General features: G+C 44.4%; 1 protein-coding gene across 1 annotated transcript in view; it reads right to left on the bottom strand.

The window, feature by feature from the left end:
• Positions 1 to 17,694, bottom strand: part of OSMR (oncostatin M receptor) — a 45,216-nt gene continuing 27,522 nt past the window's right edge. The window contains exons 11-18 of the mRNA XM_038744350.1: positions 15,490 to 15,712; positions 12,044 to 12,229; positions 10,197 to 10,301; positions 7,292 to 7,465; positions 5,594 to 5,758; positions 3,839 to 3,920; positions 2,896 to 2,968; positions 1 to 1,159 (exon numbers count right to left, since the gene is read on the bottom strand). Coding sequence (XP_038600278.1) covers positions 686 to 1,159; positions 2,896 to 2,968; positions 3,839 to 3,920; positions 5,594 to 5,758; positions 7,292 to 7,465; positions 10,197 to 10,301; positions 12,044 to 12,229; positions 15,490 to 15,712 — 1,482 coding nt within the window. The 3' untranslated portion in view covers positions 1 to 685. The remainder of the gene's footprint in view (positions 1,160 to 2,895; positions 2,969 to 3,838; positions 3,921 to 5,593; positions 5,759 to 7,291; positions 7,466 to 10,196; positions 10,302 to 12,043; positions 12,230 to 15,489; positions 15,713 to 17,694) is intronic.

Raw genomic sequence — 17,694 nt, 5'->3', positions numbered from 1 at the left:
GTGAGGGAATCAGGTTGGACACAATCCGCGTCCCATCCGGGGCTCACATTCTTAATCCCCATTTGACAGGTGAGGTAACTGGGGCCCAGAGAAGTGAAATGACTTGCCCAAGGTCACACAGCAGACAGGTGGCAGGGCCGGGATGAGAAACCAGCTCCTCAGACTCCCAGGCACGTGTTCATTCCACTAGGGTCCGCTGCTTCCCTTTCCAAATCTTTTCTAATCCGGAATTTCTACAATTGCTACAGTCCTACATTATCGGAGCCCGCGATCCGGCCACCGAGGAGCTTGCCAGGCGTGGGGATCGGAGCGTAGCAGTACTCGAATACGGCTGTCGTTCAGGTAAAAGTGCTTCAGAAAGGAGTCCCAACCTCCGCTTCTGCCACTGCTGGGAGAAGTCCAGGGCAGAGAAGGGCAGGGCAGACTTTCCATTTAGGACCAGAAAAACAGGAAAAGAAGTTCCGTGGCTGTAGGAGACCCTCGCTATGTGGGGGACTAGGGCTTGTCCACAAGATGTCAAGGCGGGTGAAACTCCGGAGACGGGGCAAGCTAATCCCCCGCGCCTGGCTCCGCCAGGGGCTCACGGGAAGGAACCGAATCCACTTAGTGACGAAGATTTCCCCACTGGGCAGAAGGCGGGTGCACCATGGGGCAGTTTGGGCTAGGCCCTTCGCTCACGCCAGCGTCATGGAAGGACAACAGGGCTCACGATGGCAACCATTTGTGTTTTGTAGCCCGAACAACCGGCCAGTTGAGGAACGGCAGCCGCAGGGTCATCCCTATCTGCAGGCGGGGCCATCTGGGACACGTAATTCAAGCTGGTTTTCATGCCTGGATCCTCTTCTAGCGATTCAGTGTAGTCGTTCTCCTGCGGTGCCACCTCCCCCTCGCTCTGGGTGCTCCCGGCAGACCGAGGCCAGAGGGGAAGGTGGGGGTCCCAGTCTGATTCCTTCTGGGAATAGGTGGGGTTCTCAAAACAGATGCACGAGGAGGAAGTGAACTTGTCAAGTCCTCCCGGCTGCGGCCCGTAACTGTTGGGCTGTGAGGACTGCAGTTTCATGGACAGCAGCTGCATCTTGCTCCTTTCCGAATGATTCATCACTTCCAGGGCATCGGGGACGCAGTGGTTGAGGTTCAGGACGGCTAAGTTGGACCCACCCTGTAAGCAGTCAGAGATGGGGTTCAGCCAGGTGCCCAGGGGCAGCTCTGCCCTGCTCCTTGGCCTGTTCTACATAAGCTGGAAGGCTCTCTCCCCTACAATCTGCTAAGCAGTGTGTAACAACTCACCTGCTAAATCAAGTAGCCCTGAAAATGGATGGCACTGCCAAGCTAGCCCTCTTCCTCCCTTCAAAGCCCTACTGAGAGCTCACCTCCTCCAGGAGGCCTTCCCAGGCTGAACCCCCTTTTTCCTCTCCTTCCCCTCCCCACAGCACCTGTATATATGTCTGTACAGATTTACTACTCTATTTTACTTGTACGTATTTACTATTCTTTTTTGTTAATGATGTACATCTAGCTTTATTTCTATTTATTCTGATGACTTGACACCTGTCCACATGTTTTGTTGTCTGTCTCCCCCTTCTGGACTGTGAGCCCATTGTTGGGTAGGGACCATCTCGATATGTTGCCAAATTGTACTTCCCAAGCGCTTAGTACAGTGCTCTGCACACAGCAGGCGCTCAATAAATACAATTGAATGAATGAATCCCATCATCCCCCTGGCTGGGCCCAGAGAGGAAACGGACTACCTTCAGCCTCCCACTTCCCCACCCCTCCTCGCTCTGACTGGGTTCGCTCCACCAGCTGACAACTTGTGGAGTGACCCAGATCATCATCAATCGTATTTATTGAGCGCTTACTGTGTGCAGAGCACTGTACTAAGCGCTTGGGAAGTACAAGTTGGCAACATATAGAGACAGTCCCTACCCAGCAGTGGGCTCACAGTCTAAAAGGGGGAGACAGAGAACAAAACCAAACATACTAACAAAATAAAATGAATAGATATGTACAAGTAAAATAAATAGAGTAATAAATATGTACAAACATATATACATATATACAGGTGCTGTGGGGAAGGGAAGGAGGTAAGATGCGGGGGATGGAGAGGAGGACGAGGGGGAGAGGAAGGAAGGGGCTGAGTGTGGGAAGGCCTCCTGGAGGAGGTGAGCTCTCAGTAGGGCCTTGAAGGGAGGAAGAGAGCTAGCTTGGCGGATGGGCAGAGGGAGGGCATTCCAGGCCCGGGGGTGACGTGGGCCGGGGAAATCCAGATCATAATCCCGGAGAAAACAAACCTCTCCCTCATCTGCCATCCTCCAGCTACAATCACAGTTCCCTCTAAAACTATGCCCTGTGTGGCCTGAACCCCAGCGTCAGTCAATGGTATCTATTCAGTGCTTACTATGTGCAGAGCACTGTACTAAGCGCTTGGGAGAATATAAAACAACAGAATTAGCAGACACACTCCCTGCCCATAATGATTTTACAGTCCAGAGGGCAACTCCATCCACCCTCCATGGGACTGGGTGGTTTTGAATAGTGATCTTCGGAGAGGTTTCTTTTCATTTATGCCCACAAGAAAAGCAGAATGGCTTAGTGGAAAGAGCATGGGGCTGGGAGTCAGAGAACCTGGGTTCTAATCCCGGCTCTGCCACTTGTCTGCTGGGTGACCTTGAATAAATCACAACTTCTCTGAGCCTCAGTAACCTCATCTGTAAAATGGGGATGAAGACCGGGAGCCCTATGTGGGACAGTGACTGTGTCTAACCCTGTTATCCTGTATCTACCCCGGCGCATACTAAGCACTTATATACCATCATTATTATTATCATCATCATCATTATTCTGAGCTGCATCTGAGATACAGTGGAATCTAAGCTATTCCTCCTGACAACTCACCTTGAATTTCATCTCCGCCAGGACACTGCTCTTGTACGGGTCTGGAATGACAGGGTAACACCTCTCCTTCACCCTAGGGAAGCAGCGAAAAGAAATGGAATTGGAATTGGGCCGCATGCTGGGAAACTCACGTTTTCTAGAGCCTTTCTTTAGCCATCTTTCTTTCACCCAACAGGCCGGGTTGTAAGCTAGATGTTCCCTGGAGTGACTGTGGCAGTGACCACCCACTCTACTGAGAGAGAGTTTCCATGCCTGGAATTTGGGGTGGAGCTCTCCAAGTGCACACGACACAGTTTGCGCTGTTACCAAACATAAGTGCACATATTGCCAGGCATGCAGAGGTTACGTTTAATAAGTAGATTTAATTAGGAAAGCATCCTCACACCCCGATCGGTGCAGGGAGATGCCGACAAAACTGCAGGGAAGGACCGCAAGGAGCCCGACAGACCCACGTCAGTATCAAGTCATAGCGGCGTCTCAACGGACCAAGCGTAGGGGCCTGTTTTAATAGGAATTGATACAGTATTAGGGTCCATCACAGCATGACGATGGTGTAGTTGGAATGCGAAGATAAGCATGAACCAATGTACTAGCAGGTAGGGTGCTTACATAAATATCAATAAAGGGGGAAACGCCAAATATTGGTATACGGAGAGGGGCCTGGGGCATTTCAAATGCACCCTTTATTCTAAGTCCATTCAGAACCGATATTTGCCCTGCGGCAGGATGCTCCTACTGATGCCCCACATATATTCTAAGCCTCCTCACTTTAACTCTTCCATGACTGGCACCTACGTGCTCTTGGGACCTCTAAGTCCCAGGATGCAACTCTAACTTTCCCAAAATAGGACCGAAAGCCACGGGCCCCTTTCTCATCCAGCTGGGGTGAGGCTCACTGTCATTCTCCTTCATGTCCTTACGTGGAAGGAAAGTAGTTATTTACCACTGGATTTTCCAGGAGCACAGGGTGACGATGAGCAAGGTACACAGGATCATGGGAAGCACAATGATTAGTGTCAGGTTGGCTACAGAGAAAAAAAAAATGTTTTTAAAGAATGAAGTTGTTTTCTCTCTCGTGAGGAAAAGCCAAGATACGTTCAATAACAATTTTATGAGCGCTACCCATAAATACTCAGTGGTCCTTCAAGTGACAGAAATCCAATGTTTTACTCCATTTCTGCACATCCACCTTGACTATTATGTTCTTGGTGTTGTATGTCCTCTTTATTGAATCATCTTTGTTTCTGAGATGCGAACAGCTACAAGCTCACTTAGTGAAAGAGTAGAAATAAAATAACAACCAGAGTATCTGTTCCTAAGTGTCTCTGGGTGAAATGTGAGCTAAAAATCACTTGTGAGATAATGTATCGAGCTTGTTTTCAAAACTTCAACAGATTTGTTTCTTGAGCTCTCTGTGGGACCGGGACTGTGTCCAACCTGATTAACTTGTATCTCCCCCAGTGCTTAGAACAGTGACTGACACATAATAAGTGCTTAATAAATACCATTATCATCATTATTATTACTATAATCTCTCTAAAGATCCCCACAAATCAACTCATATAAAGGAGAGTGTTCCACTTGACAAGAAACTTTAACTCTATTCAGATAAGTATTAAATTACGAGAAAATAATGAGTCTTTCACTTTCATAAAAAGTGATTTACCGCATACCCCCTTCTTTAGACAAAAGACACCAAATGGCCTAGTGGAAAAAGCAGGGGCCTAGGATTCAGAGGACTTGGGTTCTACTCCCTGTTCCGCCAATGGTTTGCTTTATACTTTGGGCAGGTCACTTAACTTCTCTATGCCTCAGTTCCCACAGCTGTGTGATGGGGGTTAAATACTTGTTCATTCATTCATTCAATCGTATTTATTGAGCGCTTACTGTGTGCAGAGCACTGTACTGAGCACTTGGGAAGTACAAGGTGGCAACATATAGAGACGGTCCCTACCCAACAACAGGCTCACAGTCTAGAAGGGGGAGACAGACAACAAAACAAAACATGTAGACAGGTGTCAAAGTCATCAGAACAAATAGAAATAAAGCTATATGCACATCATTGTTCTCCCTTTTGGACTGTGAGACCCCTTGCAGGATAGAGACTGTACATATTATTATTCTATTTATTTTATTAATGATGTGTATACATCTATAATTCTATTTATTTACACTGATGTTATTGATGCCTGTCTACATGTTTTGTTTCATTGTCTGTCTCCCCCTTTCTAGACTGTGAGCCTGTTGTTCGGAAGGGATTGTGTCTGTTGCCGAACTGTACTTTACAAGTGCTTAGTATGGTGATCTGCACACAGTAAGTGCTCAATAAATACAATTGAATGAATGACTGTATCCGATCTACCCCAGCGCTTAGAACAGTGTTTGACACATAGTAAGTGCTTAACAAATACCATTAAAAGAAAAAATAATGGTAGCTCCATTCAATCATATTTATCAAGCACTTTCTGTGTACTAAGCACTGTACTAAGCACTTGGGAGAGTACAATAAAATAATAAACAGACACATTTCCTGCTCACAGTCTCGAACTCCAGGAAGATGCCAGGGAAGTTGTGCTTCCCTGGAGCTGTGTTGGAGTTAGGGCCTAGCTCATGATATTTTTTAAGAGGCGACAAATCCATTGTTCCCTATAGAGACTAGAGTAACTTTTTAAAAATTCTTTTAACTTGAAAAACTCACAGTCTTCACTTGCAGTTTTGGCATTTATGAAAGAATAGGGACTTTCTCCTCCGCTTGTGTATGCGCTGACGGCAAAGTCATAAGCTTCCTTTGGTCTGAGGTGTTGCACGGTAAAGGTCTTTTGTTCTGGATTTTCAATCGTGTGCTTACATTGTAATGAACCACCTGTAACGAAATGTTTCAGAAAGAGAAAAAACATATTTTTCAACTGAAGGGGAGAGAGAAGAAAAGAAAAGAGAAAGAAAGGGAAAGAGAGAGAAAGAGAATGTTCAGAAGCACCATAGTGGAAAATGCAACGGAACAACATCAGAGATGTGCTGGGCACTGAGGAAATGTAATTATCATTTTAAATTCAGAGGCAAAGGAAGAAATTTAAAGTTGATGGTCATGTGTTTATACTATAATGAACCACCTGCAATGAAATGTTTTGGAAGTGTAAAAGTAGAGGGAGAGGGAGAGATAGAGAGATGAGAGAGAGATGAGAGAGAAGAGAAGAGAAGAGAAGAGAAGAGAAGAGAAGAGAAGAGAAGAGAAGAGAAGAGAAGAGAAGAGAAGAGAAGAGAAGAGAAGAGAAGAGAAGAGGAGAGAGAGAGAATGAGAATGAGAATGAGAATGAATGAATGTTCAGGAGCACCCGAGTGGGAAATGCAACAGAGAAAAATATTGCCGGGCATTGAAGAAATGTACTAATCACTTGAAATTGAAAGGCAAATGAAGAAATCAAAGTTGATGGTGAACAACAAAAAGCTGATGAAAATCAAGAAATAAAAGAATGAAGGAGTGACAGGCTTCGGAGAGTGTCGAAAGAGTAAGAGATCATACTCATCTGGCTCATTAATTCCCTCATTTAGAAAGGCTGAAGGTGAACTAGGAAACATCTTGTGGGACCTGCTGGTTGGAAACTGCATTTCCCAGAGTCCTATAATTCCCCAGAGGCTTCTAGGAATGAGTGGATTGACAAGCTGGGTAGAGTGATTCTCCTGTTTGGAATGCTGCCATGTATCAGAGGAATCTTTCTTACATATTTATAATACAGCAGGGGACTATAAGCTCCTCAAGAGTGGGGATCATCTCTTCTAATTTTGTTGTTCTCTTCTAGGTGCTTAGTTCAGGACTCTGCACAGAGTAAATGCTCAGTAAATGTTCAGAGAAGCAGTGGACTGATGAGAGACAGAAGCCCCGGGTTCCAACCCCAGCTCCATCACTGCACGCTGTGTGACCTTGGGCAAGTCACAACTTTTCTGTGCCTCAGTCACCTCGTCTGTAAAAGGGGGATTAAGGCTATGAGTCCTATATGGGACACGGACTGTGTCCGAATTGATTGGCTTGTATCTACAGAGCCGTACGCACTTAATAAATACCATTTAAATAAATAATCTGTCATTCAATCATATTTATTGAGTGCTTGCTATATGCAGAGCACTGTACTAAGCACTTGGGAGAGGGCAATATAACAAAAACACATTCCCTGCCCAGAACAAGCTTACAGTCTAGAGGGAGAGAGACAGATATTAATATAAATAAATAAATTATACTCTTGGGTTGGCTCTCCTCAAAGAGAACTATCTCCTGGCCATTTATAACTTTGATCCTAAATACAGAACCCCGACCTTTCCCCCCCCTCAAACAAAAAAAAATGTGCTGACAAAACAAATTTGGAAATGGCATGCTTGTTTACTCATGGCCAAAGTACATTACCTGAAAGAATGAATTTTTCATAGTCCGGACCACATATTCCTGATGTAGGTTTCATATAGACGTGATAACCTTTTATGAATCCAGGCTGGGACTCATCCGTGGGGTAATCTGTCCAACTCAAGATCAATGAACTAGACGTCAAGTTGCTAATAACCAGAGAGGGTGTCCTGGGAGCTAGGGAGAGAGAGGTCAGATAAAGGAATTGGCCAACTTTCCAAAAATATCTTTTTTCATTCCTTCATTCAATCGTACTTACTGAGCACTTACTGTGTGCAGAGCACAGTACTAAGATCTTGGGAGATTACAATGCAGCAATACACAGACACATCCCCTGCCCACAATGGGTTTACATTCCAGAGGGGGAGACAGATAATATAAATAATTACAGATATGTACCTATGGGGCTGGGAGTGGGGAAGAACAAAGGGAGCAAGTCAGGGCAATGCAGAAGGGAGTGGGAGAAGCGGAAATAATAATAATGGCTTTTATTAAGCGCTTACTATATGCAAAGCGCTGTTCTAAGCGCTGGAAAGGGGAGCTTAGTTAGAGAAGACCTCCTGGAGGAGATATGTCTTCAATAAGGCTTTGAAGGGGGTGAGAGTAATTGTCTGTCAGATTTGAGGAGGGAGGGTGTTTCAGATCAGAGGCAGGATGTGGGCGAGGGTTTGGTGGCGAGACAGGCAAGATGGAAGTACAGTGAGATGGTTAGCACTAAAGGAGTGAAGTCTGCAATTCCAGAGGTGGTCACTCATTCTCCAGAATGGCCAGATCAAGCCCCCTGGGGATCCAATGTGTCCCACATGGCAGTGTCAGACTCCTAGGATACACACACACACACACACACACACACACACACACACACACGCAGTGTGACCTAATGGTTAGAGCATGGGCCTGGAAGACACTTTGCCACTTTTCTCCTGGGTAACCTCAGGCAAGCTACTTCACTGCCCTCTGCCTCAGTTACCTCATCTGTAGAACGGGGATTAAGACTGTGAGCCTCATGTGGACCATGGGCTGCGTCCAACCCGATTATCTTGTATCTGCCCCAGAGCTTAGTATGGTTCCTAGCACATAGTACGCCCTTAACAAATACCACAGTTATTATTACTATTAATCAATCAATCAGTCGTATTTATTGAGCGCTTACTGTGTACAGAGCACTGTACTAAGCGCTTGGGAAGTACAAGTTGGCAACATATAGAGACAGTCCCTACCCAACAGTGGGCTCACAGTCTAAAAGGGGGAGACAGAGAACAAAACCAAACATACTAACAAAATAAAATAAATAGAATAGATATGTACAAGTAAAATAGAGTAATAATACTCCAATTGTCTCTCCCTGTCCCATGCCCTTTTCTCAAACAAATCTATCCCCGACATTGCCCTAGCTACTAAGAAATCAATCTCTCTCACCTGACAGTGATGCACCAATCTCTAAAAGGTGATACTGTCAAAGCCCTTATTTCTCCTTCTTTAGGATTAATGAGAATATTCAAGTGATTCTAATAAGACCGCTACAAAAAACTCAGTTGGTCCAAAGACTCACCTCCTAGATTAACCATGCCTGAATTTGATTTGTCCTGTATTTTCTTCACACTTAGTGCTTAGCACGTAGTAAAGCCCTAAATGCCACAGTTAGGAATAACATTAACACAAAATGTCTTTGTTTTTAGACTCAGTTGAAAAACTAGTTCCTCCCTCCCTTTCTCCGCCTCTGCATTTTCTACAACTAAACACTATTGAAAAGAAGACTGAAAAGAAGAAGGAATCAGATAGCTTGGTGAAGAGGTGATTCTACCTCTGTGACTTTGGAAAGTCAAATTCTCAGGAGAGTTGGGTAGAAACTCTACCCCTCCCCATCCCCCCTGCCTTACCTCCTTCCCTTCCCCACAGCACCTGTATATATGTATATATGTTTGTACGTATTTATTACTCTATTTATTTATTTTACTTGTACATATCTATTCTATTTATTTTATTTTGTTAATATGTCTTGTTTTGTTCTCTGTCTCCCCCCCTCTAGACTGTGAGCCCACTGTTGGGTAGGGACCGTCTCTATACGTTGCCAACTTGTACTTCCCAAGCGCTTAGACAGTGCTCTGCACACAGTAAGTGCTCAATAAATACGATTGATTGATTGATTGATAGAAAGTGCAAAATAGGGAAGGCAGCCCTTTGGAATAATGACAATAATAACTGTAGTTTTGTTAGGCACTTACTATGTGCCAGCCACGGTACTAAGTAGCGTGGCTCAGTGGAAAGAGCCTGGGCTTTGGAGTCAGAGCTCAAGGGTTCAAATCCCGGCTCTACCAATTGTCAGCTGTGTGACTTTGGGCAAGTCACTTAACTTCTCTGTGCCTCAGTTACCTCATCTGTAAAATGGGGATGAAGACTGTGAGCCCCCCGTGGGGCAACCTGATCACCTTGTAACCCCCCCCAGTGCTTAGAACAGTGCTTTGCACATAGTAAGTGCTTAATAAATGTCATTATTATTATTATTACTAAGCACTGGTGTAGATACAAGCTAATTGAGTCGGACGCAGTCCCTGTCCCACAAAGTGCTCACAGTCTCAATCCCTATGTTACAGATGAGGGTACTGAGGCAGAGAAGTTAAGTGACTTACCCAAGGTCACACGCAGCAGTCTCTAGGCTTTACAGCTCATTGTGGATAGAGAATGTGTCTGTTTATTGTTGTAGTGTACTCTCCCAAGTGCTTAGTACAGTGCTCTGCACACAGTAAGCGCTCAGTAAATATGACTGAATGAATGAAGCGGCAGAGCTGGTAACAGAACTCATCCTTCTGACTCGCAGGCCTGTGTTCTATCAACTGAGCCAGGCTGCTTCAGAAAAACATACATACATACATATTGATACACGTAACATAAAATATTTTCAACTTACGCTCCTCTTGGGTGTAGCCAGTTTTTTTCTCCAGAAAATAAGCTTCTTTATTTGCAAAAACTCCATAAACCCTGAAGTTATACCTCACTCCAGGCTTAAATGCATCTAGAGGACAAAAAGACCAAGATGACCAGGGCTGCAGAATTCTGAAGAAGACCGTTGTTGTGCTTAACAATAATAATAATAATTTATAATGGTGGTATTTGTTAAGTGCTGACAGTGCCAAGCGCTGTGTAGCTATGAGATAATCAGGGTAGACACACAGTCCCTGTCTCCCAGTATAAGTAGGAGGGAGATTAGATAGGCTTTTGTCTTTTGTCTTTTCTTTTAGACTGTGAGCCCACTGTTGAGTAGGGACTGTCTCTATATGTTGCCAATTTGTACTTCCCAACCGCTTAGTACAGCGCTCTGCACATAGTAAGTGCTCAATAAATATGATTGATTGATTGATTTTGAGTGTACTTTTCTTTAGGGGCCTCTTATCTGTGCTTTCCTAGCAGAGTGCCACTGATTCTGCCAACATTTCACCAAGACCCTTCATAAGATTGGGGCAACCCTCAACCTAGCATTGCCATTGATCTTGGAAAAGGTGGAACTAACTCTTTCCCTCAAAGCGGGGTCCAGATTCTGAGCTTCGCCATCCACATCAGGTGTGTAGGGGGAGAGTAACAACTTCACCAAAATCTAGATGGTTGGAGAAGTAGAAGGTGAAGCCTCAAGTGGGGAAAGGACTATGTTCGTTCATTCATTCAATGGTATTTATTGAGCGCTTACTGTGTGCAGAGCACTGTTCTAAGGCCTTGGAAAGTACAATTCAACAATAAAGGCAGACAATCCCTGCCCACACCGGCTTTACAGTCTAGAGGGGGGAAGACAAGCATCAAAACAAGTAATCAGGCACCAATATGAATAAATAGAATTATAGATATATACACGTCAAGACAAGTGAACATCATCATCATCATCAATCGTATTTATTGAGCGCTTACTATGTGCTGAGCACTGTACTAAGTGCTTGGGAAGTAAAAATTGGCAACATATAGAGACAGTCCCTACCCAACAGTGGGCTCACAGTCTAAAAGGGGGAGACAGAGAACAAAACCAAACATACTAACAAAATAAAATAAATAGAATAGATATGTACAAATAAAATAAATAAATAAATAGAGTAATAAACATACAATATAAATATTATATTTATATAATATAAATATATAGAAATATAGATACGTACATATATACACAAGTACTGGGGAGGGGGATCTGAGGAAAAGCAGGGTTTAGTCCGGGAAGGCATCTTGGAGGAGGTGAGCCTTCAGTAGGGCTTTGAAGGGGGGGAAGTGTGATGGTGGATTAGAGGAGGGAGGACGCTCCAGGCCAGAGGTCAGAGGTCAACAGCGGGACAGGCAAGAACAAGGCACAGTGAGAAGGTTAACGGCAGAGGAGCAGAGTGTGCGGTAGCATAAGGAACAGAGAAGGAGAGAAGGGAGGTGAGGTAACGGGGCAAGGTGATGGAGAGCTTTGAAGTCAATAGTGAGAAGTTTTTGTTTGATATGGAGGTTAACAGGCAACCACTGGAGGTTTTGGGGGTGACGTTTCTGTAGAAAGATAATCCGGGCAGCAGAGTGAAGTACAGACTGAAATGGGAAGAGACGGGAGGTTTGGGAGATCAGAAATGAGGCTGATGTCTGACCTGATTATTTTATATCTACCCCAGTGGTTAGCACAGTGTTTTTCAGATGGAAAGCACTTAAGGAATACCACATTTATTGATTATTATCATCTGTTGACCCAGAAAGGAGTTTCCATTCAAAGAGTAAGACACGGTGTTGAAGATTTGCTCCCACCTGAGGTGATGAGAACGCGTGTGATATTGGAGCTGAATTTCTTCCACTGCAAGTCACAGAATGAAGTTTCAGAACAGTTGTTGTACCACTCAACAACATAGCACTCTATTTCTTCAGAGGAAGGCTCCCAAGAAATGTTCATTCCACCATCTGTGCCATTAACTCTGTCTTCTTTGATATCTGTGTCTTCAAATGAAAGAAAGCGTTACAGCTTGTTACGGTAAGGAATTGAGTCAGTTTAAGAGAAAAAGCGTGGCTCAGTGGAAAGAGCCCGGGATTTGGAGTCAGATCATGGGTTCAAATCCCGGCTCCGCCACTTGTCAGCTGTGTGACTTTGGGCAAGTCACTTAACTTCTCTGTGCCTCAGTTCCCTCATTTGTAAAATGGGGATGAAGACAGAGCCCCACGTGGGACAACCGGATCACCTTGTAACCTCCCCAGAGTTTAGAACAGTGCTTTGCACATAGTAAGTGCTTAATAAATGCCATTATTATTATTTATTTTGTTAAATTGTAATCTCCCAAGTGCTTACTACAGTGCTCTGCACATACTAAGTGTTCAATAAATACAAGTGATTGATTTTCAGTACACTACATTCTCCTGTTCTCCGGACCTGCCCAGGGAATGTGTCAGTTTATTGTTGCATTGTGCTCTCCAAGTGCTTAGTACAGTGCTCTGCACACAGTAAGCACTCAATAAATATAACTGAATGAAGAAACCATGAATTTAATACGCCAGTGTACTGTGCAAAGGCAGCCAGAGCTTTGGGGGTTCTGTGGTGGGGTACCCCAAAACTGGTATAACACTAAGCCTGCTGCCATGAGAGTGAGGGACAGTGCCTCTTGATATTCAAACCAGATGGCTTTCCATCAGGATTTTTCTCTCAGTTTTTGTAAAAATTCCCAAGTGATCTAGCTCCCAGCCGATCTGTCCTCTTGCTTTCAGGTAGGACCCGTCCCTTGCCCATCCCATCAATCAGTGGTATTTATTGAGCGTGTACTTTGTGCAGAACACCTCACTAAGCACGTGAGAGAGTACAATACAACAGCATTAGCGGCTATAGTTCCATGCCCATGAGATTCTACCCAGTTTTGGGAGTCTCCACAATCTTCTTCAGAAGTGCCGTCCAGTCTATTCACCCCATTCTCCTACAAGCAGCATGGCACAGTGGATAAAACATGGGCCTCGGAGTCCGAAGGACTTGGGTTCTAATCACAACTCTGCCACTTATCTGCTGTGTGACCTTGGGCAAGTCACTTTACTTCTCCATGCCTCAGTTACCCCCTCTGTAAAATGGGGATTTAGACTGTGAGCCCCACGTGGGACAGGGACTTACGTCCAACCTGATTTACTTGTATCCAACCCAGTGCTTGACACGTAGTAAGTGCTTAACAAGTACTATCTGCTCTGCACACAGTAAGCGCTCAATATGATTGAGTTGAAGTATCATAGTTCAATTATCATTATTAATATACTTATTAATGAGTATATTATCATTATTATTACCCCAGGGGTTCTTCCAAACCCCACGTTAAGGAAAACTCTTGCTGAGGGAATCACCACATCCCAATTCTGCAAATGTGCAAACATGCTTTGTCCACTCAGGCTCATTTCAGATGAAGTTTCCCTCATTCTCTGATAGGCTTCGGGTGAAAGCAAGTGTTATGAAAAGCAGTGTGACCTAGTGGATGCAGCACGGGCATGGGAGTCAGAAGGACCTGGGTTCTAATCTGTACCCCTCCACTTGTCTGCTCTGTGACTTTGGACAAGTCGCTTAACTTCTCTATGCCTCAGGGATTGTGTCCAACCTGATTAGACTTTGAGCCCACTGTTGGGCAGGGACCGTCTCTATATGTTGCCGACTTGTATTTCCCAAGCGTTTAGTACAGTGCTCTGCACACAGTGAGCGCTCAATAAATACGATTGATGATGATGATGATGATTAGTTTGTATCTACTCCAGTGCGTAGAACAGGGCTTGACACACAGTAAGTACTTAACAAATACCATTGTCATTATTATTATTATTGTTAATAATTTAACACCCCAAACACTTAACTGCTGACTCTGTTGTACTGTACTCTCCCAACTGCTTAGTACAGTGCTCTGCACATAGTAAGTGCTCAATACATACCAGTGATTGATTGATGATTCCATTTTACCAGGACTGCCTCTATTTTGGTCTCCTGGATTTGGAAAAATTCCCCTCCCCTTCCAGTTCCAATTCAATCGTATTTATTGAGCTCTTACTGTGTGCACAGCACTGTACTAAGCGCTTGGGAAGTACGAGTTGGCAACATATAGAGATGGTCCCTACCCAACAGTGGGCTCATTACACCTCAAAACATACACATTACACTCTTACTGATTTTCTCCAGAATAAGAAGGGCAAGATTCAGCCAACCACTGGCCTGTTCCCACCTTTATCAATCAGTGGTATATATTGAGTGCTTACTATGTGCCGAGCCCCGTACTAAGCGCTTACAAGAGTAATAATAATAATAATAATAATAATAATAATAATGGCATTTATTAAGTGCTTACTATGTGCAAAGCACTGTTCTAAGCACTGGGAAGGTTACAAGGTGATCAGGTTGTCCCACAGGGGACTCACAGTCTTCATCCCCATTTTACAGATGAGGGAACTGAGGCCCAGAGAAGTTAAGTGACTCGCCCAAGGTCACACAGCTGACAATTGGCAGAGCCGGGATTTGAACCCATGACATGAGTACAGTGTAATAAAGTTGGGAGACACATTCCCTGCCCATAGTGAGCTTGCAGTTTAGAAGGGGAGATTCAGGTACTTGAGATTCCTTCCCATCTCTCGCTCCCCACCCCTTCATTCAAGTAACATTCAAAATTCCCTCCTCATCCATGAAGTCTTCCTTTGCAGAAGGGTAAGAATTTTTCCTGGCTGCAGCCTGCCAATCGATGAACTGCCCTAGGCTCCCATTATTATGCCAATTGTGAAATCCCGTTCGATATGCTGATCGTCCAGGCATGACTTCAGGTTCTTTGGTGTTTTTCTATCAAAATAGGGCTTGTCTGTCTAACTACTACTTGTTTCAAGTAGTGAACAGGCCTGGGAGCCAGAAGGTCATGGGTTCTAATCCCAGCTCCGCCGCTTGCCTGCTGTGTGACCTTTGGCAAGTCACTTTAACTCCTCATGCCTCGGTCACCTCATCTGTAAAATGGGGATTAGGACGGTGAGCCCCATGTGGGATAGGGACTGTGTCCAACCTGATTAGCTTGTATCTACCCCAGTGCTTGACATATAGTAAGAACTTAACAAATACCATTATTATTATTATTATTGTGATTAAACACCTAGCATACAGAGCTCATTTCTGTTTATCGAGTTTGGTGCAACACACTGCCAGTGCCACGTAAAAGAAAGCAAATGAAAGCTTTTAGATGATCAGTTTAAGGTAATGAGGAGTTACTCACCATTTTCATTATCCTCAGAAACTACAATCACTGACGGAGGAGAAGAGCCAACACTATTTTTTGCTGTAATGTTGATCCGGTAGGACTGTTTGTCAATTTTTAGCTCTTTGCTGTTGTGCCATTTAGGCACAGTGAACTGTTTTGTTGTTTGTAGTTTTTCCAGATTTTCCACTGTTAAGTCATAAGAGAGGATTTCTCCATTTGCTTGAAAATCCAGTAATGGCTGTGAAAAAAAAGCACCTCAAGATGAAATAGCCCTTTGTATAGTCTCCTCTCCTTCAGAAGGCTCCTTAAGAGGAGCAGCGGATAGTTGATAGAGCAAGGTCCTGGGAGTGAGAGCCCACTGTTGGGTAGGGATTGTCTCTATATGTTGCCAACTTGTTCTTCCCAAGCGCTTAGTACAGTGCTCTGCACACAGTAAGTGCTCAATAAATACGATTGATTGATTGATTGATTAATTCCATCTCCACCACTTGTCTGTCGGGTGACCTAGGGTGAGTCCCTTCACTTCTCCGTGCTTCAGTTCCCTCATCTGTAAAATGGGGATTGAGACTGTGAGCCCCATGTGGGACAGGGACTGTGTCCAACCTGATTTGTTTGTATCCACCCAGCAATGCCTGGCACATAGAAAGCAATTTAAAAATACTGCTATTATTATTAAGGCATAAAAACCTTTACTCAAATGACTTTCATCTATATCTGGCTAGCGCAGCTGAATCATAAGATGTATGTCTGAGGACGTGTGATCATGGGCAGCAGCTGTCCACCTAGACATCATCCTCAAGACTCCCAAATTAGAGACCCCAGCAATCAGTCAATAGTATTTATTGAGTGCTTACTGTGTACAGAGCACCGTATGAAATTCTTGGGAGAGTTATTATTTTTTATTATTAAGTGACATTGAGTCGTTTCTGATTCATAGCAACTCCATGGATATACTTTCTCCAGAGCGTCCTGTCCTCTGCCATAATCCGCAACCTTTCTAGTGGTCCTTCCGTTAACCGTTGTTATGGTCTCTATTATTATTATCATTATTATTATTAAAGGTAGAAAGTAGACCGGTTTGCCATTCAAGAGGAAGAATAATAATATTAATGATGGCATTTGTTAAGTGCTTACTATGTGCAAAGCACTGTTCTAAGCACTGGGGGGGGGGGATACAAGGTGATCAGGTTGTCCCACGTGGGGCTCACAGTCTTAATCCCCATTTTACAGATGAGGGAACTGAGGCTCCGAGGAGTTAAGTGACTTGCCCAAGGTCACACAGCAGACGTGTGACGAAGCTGGGATTCGAACCCATGACCTCTGACTCCAAAGCCCCTGCTCTTTCCACTGAGCCACGCTGCTTCTCAAATGAGAAACAGTTTGGCCTAGTGGATACAGCAGGGGCGGGGAGTCAGGAGGACCTGGGTTCTAATTCTGACTCCGCCACTTGTCTGCTGTATGACCTTGTACAAGTTACATCACTGCTCTGGGCCTCAGTTACCATCTCTGTAAAATGGGGATTGAGACCTTGAGCCCCGTTAATCCATTAATCCTACTTATTGAGTGCTTACTGTATGCAGAGAAATACACTAAATGCATGGGAGAGTACAGTATGTCAATAAACAGACACATTTCCTACCCACAATGAGCTTACAGTCTAGAATCCATGCATCTACTCCATCTTGTATCAATCCCAGCACTTAGTAATAATAATAATAATAATGGTATTTGTTAAGCACTTATTAACACTGCCAAACACTGTTCTAAGCACTGGGGTAGATACAAGGAAATCAGGTTTTCCCACATGGGGCTCAGGGTCTTAATCCCCATTTTACAGATGAGGTAACTGAGATGTATCTGATCTCCCAACCTCCTGTCTCTCCCCACTTCAGTCTATACTTTACTCTGCTGTCTGGATTATCTTTCTACAGAAATGCTCTGGGCATGTGGGCCCCCCTCCTCAAAAATCTCCAGTGGTTGCCTATCAACCTTTGAATCAAGCAAAACTCCTCACTATTGGCTTCAAAGCTCTCCATCACCTTGCCCCTTCTTACCTCACCTCCCTTCTCTCCTTCTACAGCCCAGCCTGCACACTCGGCTCTTCTAGTGCTTACCTTCTCCCTATGCCTTATTCTCACCTGTCCCGTCATCGACCCCTGGTCCACATCCTACCTCTGGCCTGGAATGTCCTCCATCCTCAAATCCACCAAACTAGCACAC

Source organism: Tachyglossus aculeatus, chromosome 3 (genome assembly GCF_015852505.1).
Source record: "Tachyglossus aculeatus isolate mTacAcu1 chromosome 3, mTacAcu1.pri, whole genome shotgun sequence".
Lineage (NCBI taxonomy): Eukaryota > Metazoa > Chordata > Mammalia > Monotremata > Tachyglossidae > Tachyglossus > Tachyglossus aculeatus.
The sequence above is the reverse complement of the archived record's forward strand: the minus strand, read 5'-3'. Positions and strand labels throughout refer to the sequence as shown.